This window comes from Salvelinus sp. IW2-2015, linkage group LG21 (assembly GCF_002910315.2).
Source record: "Salvelinus sp. IW2-2015 linkage group LG21, ASM291031v2, whole genome shotgun sequence".
Classification (NCBI taxonomy): Eukaryota; Metazoa; Chordata; class Actinopteri; order Salmoniformes; family Salmonidae; genus Salvelinus; species Salvelinus sp. IW2-2015.
In genome coordinates, this window is record NC_036861.1 from 4,686,975 (window position 1) to 4,706,090 (window position 19,116).

The 19,116-nt window shown below is 44.0% G+C and overlaps 1 protein-coding gene across 8 annotated transcripts in view; it reads left to right on the forward strand.

Moving 5' to 3' along the window:
* LOC111982289 (kinesin-like protein KIF16B) overlaps nt 1-19,116 on the forward strand; it is a 32,229-nt gene that overhangs the window by 2,182 nt on the left and 10,931 nt on the right. For 6 of the 8 annotated variants that reach the window (XM_070433825.1, XM_070433827.1, XM_024013838.2 and 3 more), the window contains exons 3-21: nt 296-409; nt 1,735-1,851; nt 4,083-4,180; nt 5,069-5,178; nt 5,377-5,519; nt 5,964-6,132; nt 6,471-6,602; nt 10,442-10,617; nt 11,235-11,300; nt 11,493-11,552; nt 11,716-11,835; nt 11,980-12,031; nt 12,185-12,322; nt 13,374-13,456; nt 13,805-13,893; nt 14,947-14,979; nt 15,365-15,418; nt 15,681-17,045; nt 17,593-17,751. In XM_070433825.1, the coding sequence (XP_070289926.1) occupies nt 296-409; nt 1,735-1,851; nt 4,083-4,180; nt 5,069-5,178; nt 5,377-5,519; nt 5,964-6,132; nt 6,471-6,602; nt 10,442-10,617; nt 11,235-11,300; nt 11,493-11,552; nt 11,716-11,835; nt 11,980-12,031; nt 12,185-12,322; nt 13,374-13,456; nt 13,805-13,893; nt 14,947-14,979; nt 15,365-15,418; nt 15,681-17,045; nt 17,593-17,751 (3,278 nt within the window). The remainder of the gene's footprint in view (nt 1-295; nt 410-1,734; nt 1,852-4,082; nt 4,181-5,068; nt 5,179-5,376; nt 5,520-5,963; nt 6,133-6,470; nt 6,603-10,441; nt 10,618-11,234; nt 11,301-11,492; nt 11,553-11,715; nt 11,836-11,979; nt 12,032-12,184; nt 12,323-13,373; nt 13,457-13,804; nt 13,894-14,946; nt 14,980-15,364; nt 15,419-15,680; nt 17,046-17,592; nt 17,752-19,116) is intronic. The other 2 variants (XM_070433826.1, XM_024013844.2) reach the window with 1 other exon arrangement.

Below are 19,116 nucleotides of genomic sequence, written 5' to 3' on the forward strand. Positions count from 1 at the left end.
TCATGTCCGGGGTTCCCGAGTGGCGCAGTGGTCTAAGGCACTGCATCTCAGTGCTAGAGGTGTCACTACAGACCCTGGTTCGATTCCAGGCTGTATCACAACCGTCCGTGACTGGGAGTCCCATAGGGCAGCGCACAATTGGCCCAGCGTTGTCCGGGTGAGGGTTTGGCCGGGGTAGGCCGGGGTTGTCATTGTAAATAAGAATTTGTTCTTAACTGACTTGCCTAGTGAAGTAAAATTTCACTCCACTTTGTCTTTACAGTGTATTTCATCCTATTTTGTTGTGTTTAATTAGATACCAGATGGCCTTACCGGGGATTCGATGAGGGAGAGTAAAAAGACCTTCACCTATGACTTCTCCTATGACTCCGCTGACAGTAAAAGCAACACCTTTGTCTCTCAGGAAAAGGTAAATGTCATATTTCAGTCGGAAAACGTGATCTGGACTAACACTTTCTTTTTTTTTCTTTTTTTTTCTCAAATGTTTTTGTTGTTGTTGTCCAAATCAGATTATAGTCAAAGCAGCTTACATTTGCCTCTGTTCAGCGGTCATTTAAATTTTTTATATATTTGTAGGACATTTTGTTATGGATGGAAGTTCATTGAGTCAAAACTGTTGGCTTATGTTCTGATAGTCTAGTCCACATGTTGACTCCCAAGCTTCAGACATAAGATATGACTTACTGTTGTGCAACCTTTAAAAAAAAATCATAATATTGCATCACACAGGGGTCAAAGTAGATTTCATTTCTTACTGGTCCAGTACCTTATCACACATGCACATTTTTTGGGAGGCTGAAACAGAATTACTTATAGAATCCCTGTTAAGATCTCTGTGGTCCTTAAAGTAAAGATTTGTTGTTACATTTGAATGTATTGCCTTTTTTAATGTGACATTAACATAAACAGTCATGACGTTTTCATCTGATTATCAAACAATTAGATGACAATGCTCCTGTAAGCCTGGCTACCTTGCGCACGTTCCTCCACTATAAAATAATTCCTGGAATGCATACAGTGCACTGTGCACCCGCCATTTGATGAATGGAAAGAGACCTCAGTAACAAAATACCAGGAGGTGTAATGAATGACATTCAGTGATTTGTTTTTGATTAGGCTTACACTTGTAACCTGAATTGACGCGTCCACTGTCCAAGTGCGTCTTGGTCACAGCCACTCATCTCTGCCTTTGCAAAAATGTGTTGTCGCCAAATCACATCGCATTTTGAAGCGTATTGCACACTTTTGCCAACTTTTCATGTGGCTGACATGCGGTAATGATAAATAATATGTGGAGGTCTACAGTTTTCTTGGAATCTTTGTTTTAATTATTGTGATATGTTCAACCGGTACAGCGTACCCGCACTATTTATTTTGACGGTTCTCTGTCCTGGACCGTACCCGGCTTACTTTCACCCCTGGCATCATGTCAGTGCAGTATCAATAGTAACACAGCCGATGAGCTAACTGTTATAAATGTGTTTTAAAACTATGCATACATAAATTCCATATTTTCGACTTTGTACTATATTGGCTAGATTCTTTCTTTCACTGACTGCTTACAGTGAGATCTGTTTGAGGTAGTTAGATCTGGGACCTGTTCAGGAGGTACTGTTTGGAACAAATGAGTCGCTGTCATTGTGAATCATATCAGCTACATTACATTCCAATTTGCCAAAGCTCTGAACATTTCACCTTATTGAACAAGCCCATGTTTGCTATCTTCCTTTGCAGGTGTTCAAAGACTTGGGCTCAGATGTCCTCAAGTCTGCGTTCCAAGGCTACAACGCCTGCATCTTTGCCTATGGCCAGACCGGCTCGGGGAAGTCCTACACCATGATGGGAAATCCAGTGAGACAAACATTCCCTTTCTTGGCCTGTGGTCATAAAACATATCGGAGTAGGAGTGCTGATCTAGGATCAGGTCTCCCTTGTCTATATAATCTTATTCATAGTTATTCTACTCTGAGACGCTTTATGAATACAGGCCCAAATCAAAGACTGGGCTGTGTTCAGCAGGGCACAACGATGTGGAATGATTAAATATACAGTACCAGTCAAAAGTTTGGACACACCTACTCATTCCATTTTCTTTATTTTATTACTATTTTCTATGTTGTAGAATAATAGTGAAGACATTACAACAATGAAATAACACATATGGAATCATGTAGTAACCAAAAAATTGTTTAAAAATCTAAATTTATTTTATATTTGAGATCGTTCAAAGTAGCCACTTTTGGCGTTCTCTCAACCAGCTTCATGAGGTAGTTACCTGGAAAGCATTTCGATGAATAGGTGTGCCTTGTTAAAAGTTAATGTGTGAAATTTCTTTCCTTAATGCGTTTGAGCCAATTAGTTGTGTTGTGACAAGGTATACAGAAGATAGCCCTATTTGGTAAATGACGAAGTCCATATTATGACAAGAACAGCTCAAATAAGCAAAGAGAAACGACAGTCCATCATTACTTTAAGACATGAAGGTCAGTCAATCTGGACAATTTCAGTCAATTTTGAAAGTTTCTTCAAGGGCAGTCGCAAAAACCATCAAGCGCTATGACGAAACTGGCTCTCATGAGGACCGCCACAGGAAAGGAATTCCCAGAGGTACATCTGCTGCAGAGGATAAATTCATTAGAGTTAACTGCACCTCAGGTTGCAGCCCAAATAAATGCTTCAGAGTTCAGGTAACAGACACATCTCAACATCAACTGTTCAGCGGAGACTGTGTGAGTCAGGCCTTCATGGTCAAATTGCTGCAAAGAAACCACGACTAAAAGCACACCAATAAGAAGAATAGACTTGCTTGGGCCAAGAAACACGAGCAATAGACATTTAGATCGGTGGAAATCTGTCCTTTGGTCTGAGTCCAAATTTGAGATTTTTGGTTCCAACTGCCATGTCTTTGTGAGACACAGAGTAGGTGAACTGATCTCAGCATGTGTGGTTCCCACCGTGAAGCATGGAGGAGGTGGTGTGATGGTGTGGGGGTGCTTTGCTTGTAACACTGTTGGTGATTTATTTAGAATTCAAGGCACACTTAACCAGCATAGCTACCACAGCATTCTGCAGCGATACGCCATCCCATCTGGTTTGGACTTAGTGGGACTATCATTTGTTTTTCAACAGGACAATGACCCAAACACACCTCCAGGCTGTGTAAGGGCTATTTGACCAAGAAGGAGAGTGATGGAGTGCTGCATCAGATGACCTGGCCTCCACAATCCCACGACCTCAACCCAATTGAGATGGTTTGGGATGAGTTGGACTGCAGAGTGAAGGAAAAGCGGCCAACAAGTGCTCAGCAGATGTGGGAACTCCTTCAAGACTGTTGGAAAGCATTCCTCATTAAGCTGGTTGAGAGAATGCCAAGAGTGTGCAAAGCTGTCATCAAGGCAAAGGGTGACAGAATCTGAAATATAAAATATGTTTTGATTTGTTTAACACTTTTATTTGTTGGATACTACATGATTCCATATGCGTTATTTCATAGTTTTGATGTCTTCGCTATTATTCTACAATGTCGAAAATAGTAAAAATAAAGAAAAACCCTTGAATGAGTAGGCGTGTCCAAACTTTTGACTGGAACTGTATAATGTACAACAATCATACCTCTCTGACATGGAGATAAGGAATCAGGTGTACTCTGTTCATGACACTTCTGGAACTTTCCACAACATTTGCCTACCCAACAGGGCTGTTGTTTTTGTTATCAGACTATTGGGACTTCAATCAGTCGTGGAGACCCTAAGTAAATATCCCAGTAACGAAGGAGGGCTCTGACAGTGCTGTTTTGCTTTCACAAGTCTAGGGGAAAGTGATTAGGGGGAAGTACAAGTCAAAGTTCAGTCTCAGTTTTCTTTGTGGCCTCTTGTTTTGGAGAAAGACTAAAGCCAAACGTGACATATTTAGAGTTTTCCCTGTAATGAGTAATGGATTATTTTATGATATATTCTGTAACATATCAACAGGTTCCCTCAGTCCAGTCCTCCACTGAACAGGGTCAATTATTGTCAGCCTTAGCGTTAAATTATCGCCTGCGTTTGGTTAAGCGTTTGATCTACGGATGTATTTTTCATCAGGGAGATGCTGGTCTCATTCCACGGATCTGCGAGGGTCTGTTCAGCCGGATTGCTGGGATGACTCGTTGGGATGAGGCCTCCTTCCGCACCGAGGTCAGGTAAGAAAACTCTGTCATTCTCTGGAATGAAAAAAATAAATACGTTTTTATTTAACCAGGCAGGCCAGTTGAGAACAAGTTCTCATTTATAACTGTGACCTGGCCAAGATAAAGCAAAGCGGTGCGACACCACAAACAACAACACAGAGTTACACATAAACAAACGTACAGTCAATAACACAATAGAAAAAAATCTATGTACATTGTGTGCAAATGTAGGGAGGTAGGCAATAAATAGGCCATAGAGGCAAAAGAGCAAGAAGATAAATAACAATATGGGGACGAGCAAGTTGGCTGTGCTATTTACAGATTGGCTGTGTACAGGTACAGTGATCGGTAAGCTGCTCTGACAGCTGATGCTTAAAGTTAGAGAGGGAGATATGTCTCCAGCTTCAATTAAGAAGCTTAATAAAGCAATAATCCACTCAAAAACAATACTTTTGGTATTTGTTGCATTAGTCCACTGTTGATACTGTGCCAAAATGTTGTGCATGTCAGCAATAAAGTTTTCAAGATTATATAACTTTTCAAACACACATTTTCATAGCCGGTGTGATGCGTTCTGCATCATATGATGCAAAACTCGTCATACACTGGCTGTAATTCTACCTGTTTGAACGGCAATAGGTCCAATACACACAAATTACCCTGGGAATCGATAGAACATTGCTCAGAGATGCACAAAAATTATATAACATAAAAAATTGGAAAATCTTTCCTTTTTTAATGGTGGCTCAATGATCCTTTTTTAAATGTAATAAAAAGTGATTGCACGTGATCAGTAGACGATCCAGCAATTCGTACTTCATCCAAGAGATGACAAAAAGGGTCCCTTAATAATAATTGGTAGATCTCATCAGGCTAAACTTGACCTCTTTATATCATCAGCTACCTGGAGATCTACAATGAACGTGTCAGGGACCTGCTCAGGAGGAAGTCCACCCAAACCTACAACCTGAGGGTGAGGGAGCACCCAAAAGATGGACCCTACGTGGAAGGTAAGACAACATTATGCTTTTTAGATCATAATGAATGAGATTATAGGCACATAAGGGACCTAATTTGGTATTTTCTCTATTCATTCTGAGACCGATCCCACACCTGTCTGTAAGGCAGAATGATGGCTCCCAAGCTCATTATAACAGTGGAGATCTCTCTCTATTATGAACTCATGTGTTAATCCAATCTGACCCCAGACCTGTCCAAGCACCTGGTGCAGAACTACCACGACGTGGAGGAGCTGATGGAGGCGGGCAACATCAACCGCACCACGGCCGCCACGGGCATGAACGACACCAGCAGCCGCTCGCACGCCATCTTCACCATCAACTTTACCCAGGTGGGCTGCTAGGCAAGCTAATGCTACAGCTACCGCTAGGCTAGCTAGCTACTGCTACTCCAGGAATGCTCAACTCCAGTCCACAAAGGCCGCAGTGTAGTAGTCCTTGTTTATTAGTTAGGGACTGATTCAGTTACCAAGTGAGTGGACTCCTAGCCAATCAATGACATTGATTGAGAGAAATAAAAAGTAACCTGGACTGTGGCTTTGGAAGACTGTATGCTGCATTATATGCTGCATGTTAACCCTTAAAGGGGTTGCCACTAATAGCTTCTGTGATGGCAGTTATCCATATTAGGAAAAATTAGATACATAGTTTTGATTGCACCCACAGTTTAAGTGCAACCTTTCGACTCAAAGTTCTTCATCAGACTTAACAATATTAGCCTTTCAGCCTCTTTGAAATCCTTCAGGGTTTTTACGTGTTTTCTCCCTCCTTTCCAGGCTAAGTTTGACGCGGAGATGCCCTGCGAGACGATCAGTAAAATCCACCTGGTGGACTTGGCGGGCAGCGAGAGAGCGGACGCCACCGGTGCCACTGGAGTCCGGCTCAAGGAGGGCGGCAACATCAACAAGTCACTGGTCACCCTGGGCAATGTCATCTCCGCTTTAGGTGGGTGACTGTTACACCAACTGTTATATTATTGAGACAGCAGATATGAAGGCGTATTCATTAAAGTCGCATAAATTCATTCATAAGGGAATGAAACCCCTTATCTGGCAATGTCTTTTAGCTTGAATATGCAGGCCACAATAATACGTTTTCCCCTTACAATATTTGAACCACAGCAGTGTTCCAATGTCTGTTGATTTGCCCATTGATCAGACCTGGATTCAAATACTACTTGAAATCTTTCAAATACTTTGAGTGTTTGCTCTAGCCTGCCTGAAGTGGCAATTATTTGTCTAATTGATCGATTGATCTGAAATCTTTTCCTTGTCTTGGTCCAGCGGACCTGAGCCAGGACGGAGTGAACACCAACCTGAAGAAGAAGCAGGTGTTTGTGCCTTACAGAGACTCTGTGCTAACGTGGCTCCTCAAAGACAGCCTGGGAGGCAACTCCAAGACCATCATGATCGCTAGTAAGTCCTTAATAATGCAAAAATGTCTTGCATTTAATCAAATTGTTTCCAATTCCTCCCCTTGAAACGCCCAATACACCGGACTAGGAACCTTGGTTTTTTAACCTGTCTACTTCAGTTATAAGGGGAACCCTGGAGTCTCCATTCATCTTAGATCAGATCCTGAGCCAGCCACGCGTAATTACTGGGATTAAACAACGGCTTTGCTGCGGGATATGACTTTTCTGGACCCTTCTTCCATCAGCTGAAGGTTCAAATGCTTCTGCGCATGTGGGTGGGATCCTCTACTTTAAAGACAGGTCTCTGCTCTCGAATGGTGCTCGTTAATGAAGTTGGATCAAAGCTTTATCAATGTCTGCAAGATATAGTATAATGTTACTTAAGACAAAAAAACATTTACATTTACATTTAAGTCATTTAGCAGACGCTCTTATCCAGAGCGACTTACAAATTGGTGCATTCACCTTATGATATCCAGTGGAACAACCACTTTACAATAGTGCATCTAACTCTTTTAAGGGGGGGGGGGGTTAGAAGGATTACTTTATCCTATCCTAGGTATTCCTTAAAGAGGTGGGGTTTCAGTGTCTCCGGAAGGTGGTGATTGACTCCGCTGACCTGGCGTCGTGAGGGAGTTTGTTCCACCATTGGGTGCCAGACAGCGAACCGTTTTGACTGGGCTGAGCGGGAACTGTACTTCCTCAGAGGTAGGGAGGCGAGCAGGCCAGAGGTGGATGAACGCAGTGCCCTTGTTTGGGTGTAGGGCCTGATCAGAGCCTGAAGGTACGGAGGTGCCGTTCCCTCACAGCTCCGTAGGCAAGCACCATGGTCTTGTAGCGGATGCGAGCTTCAACTGGAAGCCAGTGGAGAGAGCGGAGGAGCGGGGTGACGTGAGAGAACTTGGGAAAGTTGAACACCAGACGGGCTGCGGCGTTCTGGTATGAGTTGTAGGGGTTTAATGGCACAGGCAGGGAGCCCAGCCAACAGCGAGTTGCAGTAATCCAGACGGGAGATGACAAGTGCCTGGATTAGGACCTGCGCCGCTTCCTGCGTGAGGCAGGTCGTACTCTGCGAATGTGTAGAGCATGAACCTACAGGAACGGGTCACCGCCTTGATGTTTAGTTGAGAACGACAGGGTGTTGTCCAGGATCACGCCAAGGTTCTTAGCACTCTGGGAGGAGGACACAATGGAGTTGTCAACCGTGATGGCGAGATCATGGAACGGGCAGTCCTTCCCCGGGAGGAAGAGCAGCTCCGTCTTGCCGAGGTTCAGCTTGAGGTGGTGATCCGTCATCCACACTGATATGTCTGCCAGACATGCAGAGATGCGATTCACCACCTGGTTATCAGAGGGGGGAAAGGAGAAGATTAATTGTGTGGTCGTCTGCATAGCAATGATAGGAGAGACCATGTGAGGATATGACAGAGCCAAGTGACTTGGTGTATAGCGAGAATAGGAGAGGGCCTAGAACAGAGCCCTGGGGGACACCAGTGTGGGAGAGCACGTGGTGCGGAGACAGATTCTCGCCACGCACCTGGTAGGAGCGACCTGTCAGGTAGGACGCATCCAAGCGTGGGCCGCGCCGGAGATGCCCAGCTCGGAGAGGGTGGAGAGGAGGATCTGATGGTTCACAGTATCAAAGGCAGCCGATAGGTCTAGAAGGATGAGAGCAGAGGAGAGAGAGTTAGCTTTAGCAGTGCGGAGCGCCTCCGTGACACAGAGAAGAGCAGTCTCAGTTGAATGACTAGTCTTGAAACCTGACTGATTTGGATCAAGAAGGTCATTCTGAGAGAGATAGCAGGAGAGCTGGCCAAGGACGGCACGTTCTTGAAAAACACTTTCTTATGAGATTTTATGATGATTGTGCAAAAGATCAACATTCTTTCTCTCATGTGGCCAAAACTCAACAGCAAGTCCCACTAGGCAAAATATGTGCTTTGATTTAAACTAAACACAGGTAGACTATCCTATAGGTTAACACCATTGGCTCATTGTAAATAATAAAAAAAATAACAGAATGATTCTGAGACCCTGGGTGACCAGTGACTTGTTGATGTTGCCGCCCTCCTTGAGCCGGACTCCCGTGGCACCGGTGGCGTCCGCTCTCCTGCTGCCCGCCAAGTACAACTCTATGCAGAAGGACTACTTTGAACAATTTCCACATACAATTTGACAAAAACACATTTACTTGAACAGTGCGAGTGCAAAGTTTTGTAACAGAATGACAGTCTGTGTCTCAGCATAATTTTGTTACTGTGGAATTGCCCATATCCCCATAAAACTGATTGAGATCAAATGGTTGAAGAATTAACATTCACAATAGACCGTAAGAAATGTGAAGGGAGGGTGACCACAAAAAATGTGTGCGTAAAGAAACACATGCGCTAGGGCTGTCAAACAATAGAAAAATGTCATCGAGTTATTAATCGCAAATTCAGAAATTGTTCAACGTGAGCTGTAATTTACGATTTTTCTCACATAAAACATTACAAGAATATAGTAGTCTTTTGTCTAAAGTAACACTTAGCAAAATTAGGTAGATTAAGAAAGCACACTTTTTGTTTAACCACGTTTCCATCCACAGTTTTTATGCACTTAAAGTCATATCATAGAAGGGAAAAAAATAAAGACATCTGTGATGGAAACAGGAAGTTTCTGTACAATTGTATACATGTCAACATAATTTGTTCGTTTGTAAAATTAATTATGTAAGAAATGGCGGTGGAAACGCCTTTGTGCGCAAATATTGATATAATAACCATCATATCGAAGTAAACTTGGGAGTCATGCGATGACATGGTGTGTGGTTCTCCCACTACAACTCAGGAAACCATGCAGTTTATTAGGCTACAAATCAAATAAGTTCTGATGAACTCAAAGCGTGGTGAAAGTGATGCTCCTTCCAAATGAATGTCGAAGAGTCTGATTCTGGTGACATGATCGATGCTCGACTGCCGTTTGACAAATTAAAATATTCTCGCTCTTATCCATAATAATCACATGCTGCTGTTGGCTGGAGCGCACGTGCCAAGACCAGAGTAGGCACATTTGCTATTTAAGCCACAGTTTTTGTGACAAAACTATCCGTAGAGTTGAAAATGCGATGGAAACATATCTAACTTTTAGATCATTTTTTTTGGTGCATGAAAACTTAAGCGAAAAAGTGAATTTTGTGCGTACTACGTCATCACGCACTGATTTTTATCTGCAACAAGTCCGTTTGGTGGAAACACGCCACTGGTGTGAAAATATGCAAATTTTCTTTGAAGATTTTAGAATATTCTCATTCAAATCTGTCGCCAGTTGGATGGAAACCTAGCTACAGTCAACATGTTTTTACATGGCATTGTACATTTTAGCTGTATAGATTATATATTTTGGATGTTGTCAGTGTGTTTTCAACGCACTAAAATGACACAACGTTAATTTAACTCTGACAGTCCAAGCATGCGCAGAATGTGTTTCGGCTCTTCAGCTCAGGGTAAAATGGATCCAGGGGGGGCGGGATGGGGGTGGTTACCTAGAGATCTTCAGCCCTAAAACAATAAGGACCCCAATTTTTTACAGTTGTACCACAGCAGGAATCATGAATGTGCTTTGCAGACATTCTTGCGTTCCTAGTCCAGTATACTTGGTGCTAGAATTTGAGAACATGGCTTTCTAAACCCTTGTTAAGGCTGACTTTATGTATATGAGGCTTAAGTGTGGTGAGTGGCCATAAACTAAATATCTGTGGCATGTTTGCAGTCAAAGATGTAGCATTAGAACACGGCAATTGTAAAAGTGTTTTGTAGTACGACAAAGGTTTCAAAGATGTTTTGCTCTCGTTTGCGGCAGCCGTCTCGCCTGCTGACGTCAACTACGGCGAGACGCTGAGCACTCTGCGCTACGCCAACCGTGCCAAGAACATCATCAACAAGCCCACGATCAACGAGGACTGCAACGTCAAGCTCATCCGAGAGCTCAGGGCTGAAATTGCCCGACTGAAGGCCCTTCTGGTCCAGGGAAACCAGGTGAGGATTTGTCACACTGACCTGAATTGTTTTGTGTGTGTGTCGATGGTTTAGGGCAGTGGTTCTCAATCCTGGTCCTGGGGACCCAAAGGGGTGCACATTTTTGTTTTTGCCCTAGCACTACACACCTGATTCAAATCAACAACTCCTCATCAGGCTTTGATGATTTGAGTCAGGTGTGTAGTGCTAGGGCAAAAACAAAAATGTGTACTCCCTTGGGTCCCCAGGACCAGGTTTGAGAACCACTGGTTTAGGGCATTGGAACTCAACTATCCTGTCCACTACAACATTTTCTCTGTATTTTATTTTATTTTAAATCTTTTATTTAATTAAAAAAACAAAACAGCTCTACAATACACTGCCTTACAAGTTACATAAAAAACTGTTATAGTACACATGGGTATAGCAAAAATGCGTTTTGTTAATTTATGGGCACATTTTTATAATGCATAGCTAGTACATTATGTTTTATTAATGTCCACCTTTCCAGCTACTGGCCTATGACCTTGTTGTGTTTTAAATGTCCCATCTTATCTAACTAGGTCGCACTGACTTAGGGAGTATTGATGTGTGATTCAATAATGTATTGATTGTTGGTTTGTTTTCATCCTTCTCAGATTGCACTTCTGGATTCACCCACCGCTTTGAGCATGGAGGAGAAACTACAACAGAACGAAGCTCGAGTAAGGCCATGTGGATGGTTCCTTTACGAGTAAAAATGAACACGATCACCCAAAATAAGCTATCGATACTTTGGAAATGCATTGTCCTATTCTTCGAATCCATAAACGAACAAGTCGAGCATTACAGCAAGATAATGATGTGACCTCATCTTTGATATTCAAGAAAAATATTTTTAGCATTTTCTGTCATAGGTGTTGGAGCTAACCAAGGAGTGGACTAACAAGTGGAATGAAACTCAGAACATTCTCAAGGTGAGTGGGTATATATTTGTATAAAATGTCAAATTCAATTTAGTTCACAGAAGCACTCTGGTTATATGCCTTTTATTATTATAGTCAGCTTTGAAATTTCATTGACTTAAGTCAGAATCATCAATCAATTCCTAATGACTGACAATTGATCTCGGCTTTACAGGAAGAAACCCTTGCCTTGAGGAAAGAAGGAATCGGTGTCGTCCTCGATTCGGAGTTGCCTCATCTAATTGGTATCGACGACGACCTCCTAAGTACTGGCATCATCCTCTACCATCTAAAGGTTATTAATTTGACTCTTTATTTATTTTTACACTTCATTTTTTTCTCCGATTGCTTCACATAAGTTAATTTGTCCTCCTATTAAACTTTAAATAGAAGTTACATGGACTTGACATACTGTATCGCTTTCATTTTGTTTTTCTAGGAGGGCAGGACGAATGTTGGTCGAGACGATGCGTCGACTGTTCAGGACATTGGTGAGTGGCCTCTGTTACATACTCTATCCGCTGTCGTACTTTGCTACAAATCAAGACAAAGAAACAATTGATAATGCTAATGCACGCACGCACGCACACACACACACACACACACACACACACACACACACACACTCTCTCTCTCTTCCCTAGTTCTCCATGGGCTGGACCTAGAGAGTGAACACTGCATGTTTGCGAACCAGACCGGCACTGTCACACTGGTTCCACTCAATGGGGCCCAGTGCTCCGTGAATGGAGTGCAAGTGACAGAAGCCTCTCCACTAAACCAAGGTATACGCTTTTGGTGGCACGTTATTTTGATTGTCTGGATTTTCATAGGCTACTATCAACAAACTGTTGCTAAGCAACTGCTTGCTAAGGTTACGGTTAGGGTAAGTGTTAAGGTTAGGGTAAGTGTTAGGGTTAGTAAATACACTGAACAGAAATATGAACGCAACATTTAAAGTGTTGGTTTCATGAGCTAAAATAAGATTCCAGAAATGTTCCATATGCAAAGAAAAGTTTATTTATCTGAAATGTTTTCTACAAATTTGTTTACATCCCTGTTAGTGAGCATTTCTCATTTTCCAAGATAATCCATCCACCTGACAGGTGTGGCATATCAACAAGCTTATTAAATAGCATGATCATTACAAAGGTGCACCTTGTGCTGAGGACAATAAAAGGCCACTCTAAAATGTGCAGTGTTGTCACACAATACCACAGATGTTTTGAGGGAGCGTGTAATTGGCATGCTGACTGCAGGAATGTCCACCAGAGACTTGAATGTTAATTTCTCTACCATATGCTGCCTCCAATGTTATTTTAGAGGATTTGGCAGTACGTCTAACCGGCCTCACAACTGTGTATTGTTTCGTGTGGTCGAGCGGTTTGCTGATGTTAACTTTGTGAATAGTGCCCCATGGTGGGGATATGGTATGGACAACAAACACAATTGCATTTTATTGATGGCAATTTGAATGTACAGCGATACCGTGACGAGATCCTGAGGCCCATTGTCGTGCCATTCATCCGCCGCCATCACATGTTTCAGCATAATGCACGGCCCCATGTCGCAAGGATCTGTACACAATTCCTGGAAGCTGAAAATGACGCAGTTCTTCCATGGCCCGCATACTCACCAGACATGTCACAGATTGAGCATATTTGGGATGCTCTGGATCGACGTGTACGACAGTGTGTTCCCGGCAGCCAACACAATGATTGTTCTGTGAATGCCCAATCCCACATTTACTAATCTTTAGTCATTTTAGAAGTAGTATATATATTTTTTTCCTTATTACCTTTATTCAATGTTTTATTGTTCTATTGTGTTTGATAGGTGCTGTTATCCTACTGGGGAGAACCAACATGTTCCGTTTCAACCACCCTAAAGAGGCAGCTAAACTAAGGGAAAAGAGGAAGGTAAACACCAAAGGCTCTATGTCTCTCAAAGGCCTTTTTATAGAAGCTTCGTAGTGGCGGTATTATTGATTTGTTATTATTACGTGTGGATGACCTACGTTCCCCAAGGGTTTAAATCAAGTAAGTCATGACTCGTATAGCTTATTACTCATGTAGCCAAGCATTTTATCGCTGCACCTGCGATAACATCTGTGTACGTGATCAATAAACGTTGATTTGAAATAACCATCTAGTGGAAGGGCACGTTTACCCTAAGCGTTGTAGGATGCAGGCGACTTGACCAACGAGTCAATATGAGGTCAATGATCGTGTTGAGCTTTAAGTGTTGGTCATTTTTTTCCCCCCCAGAGTGGACTGCTCTCTTCCTTTAGTCTGTCCATGACCGATCTCAACAAATCATGTGAGAACCTCTCCACAGTAATGCTCTACAACCCAGGGTGAGTGTATGTATCACCTAATCCCGAATCGGCCCCTAGCCTGCACTTGTGGCGATCTGAGAGGAATTGATAGGTGTAGGCAATATGGCGGAAACTCCACCTAGCCTATCAGAGGGCAAGGAGGAAGCTATTCCCATATTGCTTATACTAATCTATTCCTCTCAGATCTCCACAAGTGCATGGGGAGTAGGCAGTAGGGCTGGTTTGGGATTAGTTAAATGTATGCGCCAGGGCATGAATGATTCTCCCGAACTCCCTCTGCGCAGTTCCCCCTGCCTTCTCAGGAGTTCGTAAGCTCTCCTTTTCCTCCATTCGCTTCGGTCCGTTGCTGCTCACCCGCGTGACCACTGACTGAAGCAGTGGATTGGTTGTAAAATACAAAGAAAAATTGGGCTGAAATACAATGTTACAGTGCCCAGTCAAAGACATCAGTGTTCTGGTAGTTTATGTGTAGCTCAAAATGGAAATGGGGTGGAAAATATTTACTTTGGATTGGAGGAGGTCTGTAACATTGCAACTGCTGTGACTCGAGCCAAAATCATGTGAGCTGGTCATGCTGCACGTCACAAATGCCACATCACTCAAACCGTATGGCCTTCATTGATTCTATTACTAACTCTCCAAATCTGAGCCAGAGACTAATTTTGCTTGTACAGAACCGCTAAGGAATACGTTTGTTTTGTTGTTGTACAGCAACCCTTGTGGAGGATGCAACTAGTCTTCATTTAAGTTTTGTACAGTACAACAAGTGATGCCATAGCACTTTCTCCTATTTAGACATAAACCTGATTACAAAAAAAAACAAAAAACTATTATCACCAACTAGGTATCTACTAGGTAGATATGCACGCACAGACAAAAAAAAAACGATTTATTAATAGGTCCAGAGCAACCATGGATATTCTGAGGAATACACAGCCAGTATTTATTTAGTGAACGTTGGTAACGGTTATGGCTGTGTTGTTTTAACTCCTTTTGTGTGATTATTGCTCTTCATTGAGTCTAATTTTGTAAGTACAGTAACTAATGTATCTCTGACCCCTCCCTCGGCAGTCTCTTCACTGAAAAGGGGCCTATCTATCTCAGGTAGACCCAACCAGAGTGTTCAATGTTCACTGCTTTGTTTTAACAATGCTTGTGAAACATGAAACATCATTTTCATTTTGTCCCGCCACCACCATGTTTGAACATAAGCCGTCATCGTCCCGTCTTGTTTTTATTATGATTTTGCACGTCGTCTCGCTTGCTTCAATCACTGTATTGGCACAAAATGATGACATCAAGCTTTGACATCCATTGCCTTGTATGGAGCTCTTCAGTCATTCCATGTGCCAATTGCAGCCTTCATTTCTGTTATCATGCTGTCTCGTTGAGTAATACTGGTGTGTGTGTGTGTGTGTGTGTGTGTGTGTGTCCAGTCTCACTGTCATTGTTATTAAGCCAGTTAAATGATAATGGTGTACTTGCCTAGGTTGGAATTTGAGAGACAGCAACGGGAAGAGCTGGAGAAGCTGGAACACAAAAGGTGCGAGGGGAGACACTCACAAACATGCTCATATTTTGACTATACAAGTCCAATAATGCTCATTAGTCACCTGTAATGCACCACATTGTAGGAACGGTGTGCTTTAAAAGCAAATATGCTGACATTACATGATTATTGGAGACTCTTATCGTTAATACCAATCGTTCAAAAAATGCCTTGTTTACTATGTATTTGTTTGGCGAATGACCATAGCGTATTGCGTAGTGTTTCATGATTTGTTTGTATTTGGTTGGGGGTGCAGGAGGCTTATTAAGGAGATGGAAGACAGGCAGAAGTGCGAGAAGGCGGAGCTGGAGCGCCTGCAACAGGAGGTGGAGTCCCAGCGCAAGGAGTCGGAGCAGGTGCAGCAGCGCATCCGCCGCCAGGAGGAGACCCTCCGCTGCCGCAGCCAGGACATCGAGAGCCGCCTGCGCGACCTCCTGGCTGAGAAGCAGCGCTTTGAGGAGGAGCGCCACCGCGAGACCAAGGAGCTGGAGCTACAGAGGCGCCAGCGGAGAAAGCAGCAGGAGGAGCGCGAGGATGAGAAGACGCAGGACGAGGAGGCGCGATGCCATAGCGAGGCGGCAGAGCGTGCCGAGCAGGCGGAGATCTTCCGCGAGCTGGAGCGGCTGAAGCGGGAGCACGAGGAGCAGGTGGTGCGGCTGGAGGCAGAGAGGCGGAGGCTGGAGGAGCGCGAGATGGAGCAGCTAGGCCTGGTGGGGCGCCTAGAAGAGCAGCTGAGGGAGCGCCACGAAGCGGCGGCTGCCCTGCTGACCCGCGAGGACACCCGGCGCCTGGACGAGGAGCGCCGTGCCTTGGCCGAGATACGCTCCGCACTGCTCCGCGCCAAGGAGGCCAGCGGGCGCTCTGACTGCGACAGAATGGGCGAGGAGGCCGGGTGCGCCGCCCAGGTCCGTTACACGGACTTCAAGGCAGCGCAGGTGGAGGAGCTGGGTCAGTTGGAGGAGGGGCTCCGGCAGCAGAAGGAGTGCCTGGAGAAGGAGGTGGCGTCAGAGCACGCTGCCCTGGCCGTCCTGGTCCACGCCCACAAGGAGCGGCAGCGACAGCTGCGAGAGACCCAGGAGAAGGGGGCACAGGACTCCTCAGAACTCTCCCAGGAGGAGCAGCGGATGCAACAGGCCGAGCAGCGCCTCCTCTTCAAGGAGCGCCGGCTAACCAGCCTAACCGACAGCCTCCTGCCGGCGGTGGCCGAGGAAAGGCAGAGGGCGGAGGAGCTGCTGAAACTCGGAAGCTCCTCTGGCGCTGGCAGCATTTCCAACATCTCCCTGGGACTAGATAACACCCTGTACCAGGTGGAAAAGGAACTTGAGGAGAAGGAGGAGCGCCTTACCGCACACTGCGCCAGCGCCGAGCAGCTTCAGCAGCTGCAGGAGACGTACGAGTTCACGGCCAACGTGGCGCGCCAGGAGAAAAAAGTGCGGCGCAAGGAGAAGGAGATCCTGGAGTCGCGGGAGAAGCAGCAGCGTGAGTCCCTGGAGCAGGCGGTGGCGCGCCTGGAGAGAAGGCACTCGGCGCTGAGGCACAGTGTCTCGCTGGACCCAGAGAGTGTGGAATCCAGGCGCAAGGCCTCCGTTCTGGGGCCCGCGCGGGAATTCGACCAAGAGAGGTGCGCACGCTTGTTATTCACTGTCACTACAGATACATCTGTAGAATCAATGAATAGTACAACATTTGTCCTCTAGTGGGAAGGTGTGCAGTAGACCCATTGCTATCCACATAATTATAGAAAATGTAGATAAGCTGATGTCAGAAAGTTTCAAGAGATGATAGATGATGGTGGTAATGAGGATGGTAAATGAGTGTCGTCGATGAGTGATGATGGTATGACCACATTGGTCAATCCCTCCTGTCTAAAATGGTGTTCCTCAATTGGTAATATGATTATGCACATGATAAATAAGTAACTCTGCCATTTTACAATTATATTGTACCATCACAACCGGACGTAGTTGGGAATCCCATAGGGCGGCGCACAATTGGCCCAGCGGCGTCTGCTTTTGGCCAGTGTAGGCCGTCATTGTAAATAAGAATTGGTTCTTAACTGACTTGCCTAGTTAAATAAAAAAAGTAGTTTTGTGGAATGAGCGTATTTAGCATGACTCTGTGGGTCGATAGACACATGACAATTCTCCATCTTCTCTCCATATCCTCAGGGTGGACCGGGAGATCCAGAAGCTGAAGCAGAGGATCAATAAAACTGAGGGAAGTGGAAGGAGTCACACTGGGAGCGGCGATGAAAAGACCAGTCTCAGCACCCCCCCTGTCAGCCCAATCCAGAGCCTACCCCCGGTGCTGCCTATCACAGATGACGGGTACAGTGCCTTCAGAACGTATTCAAACCCCTTGACTTTTTCCACATTTTGTTGTTTGCACAGCCTGAATTTCAAATGGATTAAATTGAGATTTTTTTGTCACTGGCCTACACACAATACCACATGGAATTTTGTTTTTAGAAATGTTTACAAAAAAAGTAAACAATGAAAAGCTGAAATGTCTTAAGTCAAGAAGTATTCAACCTCTTTGTTATGGCAAGCCTAAATGAGTTCAGGAGTAAGAATTTGCTTAACAAGTCACATAATAAGTTGCATGGACTCACTGTGTGCAATAATAGTGATTGACAGGATTTTTAAAGGACTACCTCATCTCTGTACCCATACAGTTATCTATGTGGTCCCTTAATCGAGCAGTGAATTTCAAACAGGTTCAACCACAAAGACAAGGGAAGTTTTCCAATGCCTTGCTAAGAAGTGCACATATTTGGTAGATATATATATTTAAATATTTTTTTAAAGCACACTTTGAATATCCCTTTGAGCATGGTGAAGTTATTAATTACACTTTGGATGGTGTATCAATACACCCAGTCACTACAAATATACAGGCGTCCTTCCTAACTCAGTTGTCAGGAAAGGAAGGAAACCACTCAGGGATTTCACCATGATGCCAGTGGTGACTTTAAAACAGGGTTTAATGGCTGTGATAGGAGAGAACTGAGAATGGATCAATAACTTGGTTACTCCACAGCTAACCTAATTGACAGAGTGAAAAGGAAGCCTTTACAGAATAAAAAATATTCCAAAACAAGCATCCTGTTTGCAACAAGGCAGTAAAGAAATACTGCTAAAAATTGCGGCAAAGCAATTAACTTTTTGTCCTGAATACAAAGTGTCATGTTTGGGGCAAGTCCAATACAACACATTACTGAGTATCACTCTCCATATTTTCAAGCATAGTAGTGGCCGCATAATGTTATGGGTGTGCTTGTAATCGCATCATGTTATGGGTGTGCTTGTAATCGCTAAGGACTGGGGAGTTTTTCCAGGATAAAAAATAAATGAAATCGAGCTAAGCACAGGCAAAATCCTAGAGGAAACCTGGTTCAGTCTGCTTTCCACCAGACACTGGGAGATGAATTCAGCTTTCAGCAGGACAATAAAGGCCAGATCTACACTGGAGTTGCTTACAAAGAAGACAGTGAATGTCCCTGAGTGGCCGAGTTACAGTTTTGACTTAAATCTGCTTGAAAATCTAGCAAGACCTGGCAATCTGGCAAGACCTGAAAATAGTTGTCTAGCATTAATCAACAACCAATGTGACAGAGCTTGAAGAATTTTGAAAAGCATAATGGGAAAATGTGTGGAAAGCTCTTAGAGATTTACCCAGAAAGACTCACTGCT